Consider the following 1756-nt stretch of genomic DNA (forward strand, 5'->3'; position numbering starts at 1 on the left):
ACATTCAAAATCTGCAGATGATTCTCTTTCAATAGAAGAAGGTAAGATTTTAATAAGTTTTTAAATTTTTTTCCTTCTTTTGCCTTTTTAATTATTCGACAAAAAAAAAAAATATATATATATATTTTAAAAAATTTTTTTAAATGTTAAATGAATTGTTTTAATCGTAATTTTTTTTTTTTTTGATTTATTTTTATTAATAGTAATTCAACCCTAATTTTTTAATTTGTACATAATCTTTTTAATAGTATAATTTTTGTCTTTGTCTTGTTTTTTTTTTATTTTTATTGTTAAATATGAGGAAAATAAAAGAAGTCGTAACGTAAAATTGTGTTTATTGCAATTTTAGAAAATATGTAAATAATTAAGAATTCATTAAATTTTAATTTATTGTATTTTTTTTTTTTAGAGCCTCCAAGAGGTAAATACACTGATAGAAGAAAATCAGTTTTTGCTGAGGCTTATGATCCAGAAGAAGATGAAGATGATGGAGAAAGAGTAAGTTGTTTTTTATTTATACATATTTATCCTCATATAATTTCTATTAAAAATTTATATAAATTAAGTTATTTACATAAATATTCCTTACAATACTTCAACTTTTGACTTTTGTAAAATGTTAATTTTAAGAATTTTTAATATTTTCAAATGTTTATATGAGAAAAAACTAATTTTAAGGAGATAAAAATTTTCGTTTCTAATTTTGCAAAGTCACATGATGAATTTATTTTATTTTCAGATTGTATTTCCTAAGTCAGATGAACAAAGAAAAAGGTTGGCTGACAGTATTCAAAATATTTTACTCTTCAAGTCCTTAGATAAGGTAAGTAATACTAATAAAATATTTTTTTTATTTTTTTTTTTTAACACTTTAATAAATCAAAAAGCAAATATAATAGAAATAAAGGAATTTTTGGAAAAAACATTATAGCGAAAATAAAAATTAGTTTTGATAGAAATAATAATTGGAAACCAATATTAGATGGATTTTTTAAAATTAACTTTTTATAATGCTTTTATAGATCTTTTTAATAATAAACAAACATAAATTATAACAATTAGGCGATTATAATCGATTAAATAAAAAATTTCAGGAGCAAATGCAAGAAATATTAGATGCTATGTTTGAACGACAAGTTCAACCTGAGGAATGGATTATTCATCAGGGAGAAGACGGAGATAACTTTTATGTTATTGAGAGGTTAGAGATGAATTGTTTTGAAGAAAATTTATAATCAATATTAAATTAAATTAATCTCATTTGTTTCTTTAACAGAGGAATTTTCAATGCATATGTGTTACGTGAAAATGAAGCTGAGCCGATGCATGTTCACACATATGAAGATTTTGGTAGCTTTGGAGAATTGGCTTTGTTATATAATATGCCAAGAGCGGCAAGTGTTAAAGCAGTGACAGAAGGTTCTCTTTGGGCCATGGACCGTCTAACATTCCGTCGTATTATCTTAAAGAGTGCTTTTAAAAAGAGGAAAATGTATGAGCAATTGCTCGAGAGTGTTCCTATGCTTAAAGCATTGCAGGTATGATATCGATTTAGTTTTAAATTTTAATAGATTTCGATTAAAAAAAAAAAAAGTATTCAAATTAATTTGTTAAGTATTAAATTATTATTTATAGGTTTTATTTATTATTATTATTATTATTATTTTTTTCAAATATTTCAATAACTTCGTGAACATTAATTATCTCATTTATTAAAATTAAAAAATTTTTATTGTAGACTCTAGTAGGTGTAGGT

General features: G+C 22.7%; 1 protein-coding gene across 1 annotated transcript in view; it reads left to right on the plus strand.

The window, feature by feature from the left end:
* Positions 1-296: 296 nt before the first annotated feature.
* Phum_PHUM404250 (cAMP-dependent protein kinase type II-alpha regulatory subunit, putative) overlaps positions 297-1756 on the plus strand; it is a gene marked incomplete at both ends in the record, with an annotated part of 2034 nt that continues 574 nt past the window's right edge. Inside the window, 6 exons of the mRNA XM_002428785.1 lie at positions 297-322; positions 420-498; positions 740-823; positions 1095-1201; positions 1277-1538; positions 1739-1754. Of these exons, the coding sequence (XP_002428830.1) occupies positions 297-322; positions 420-498; positions 740-823; positions 1095-1201; positions 1277-1538; positions 1739-1754 (574 nt within the window). The remainder of the gene's footprint in view (positions 323-419; positions 499-739; positions 824-1094; positions 1202-1276; positions 1539-1738; positions 1755-1756) is intronic.

The sequence above is a fragment of the Pediculus humanus genome, genomic scaffold (genome assembly GCF_000006295.1).
Source record: "Pediculus humanus corporis 1103172107995 genomic scaffold, whole genome shotgun sequence".
In the NCBI taxonomy this organism is placed as follows: Eukaryota; Metazoa; Arthropoda; class Insecta; order Psocodea; family Pediculidae; genus Pediculus; species Pediculus humanus.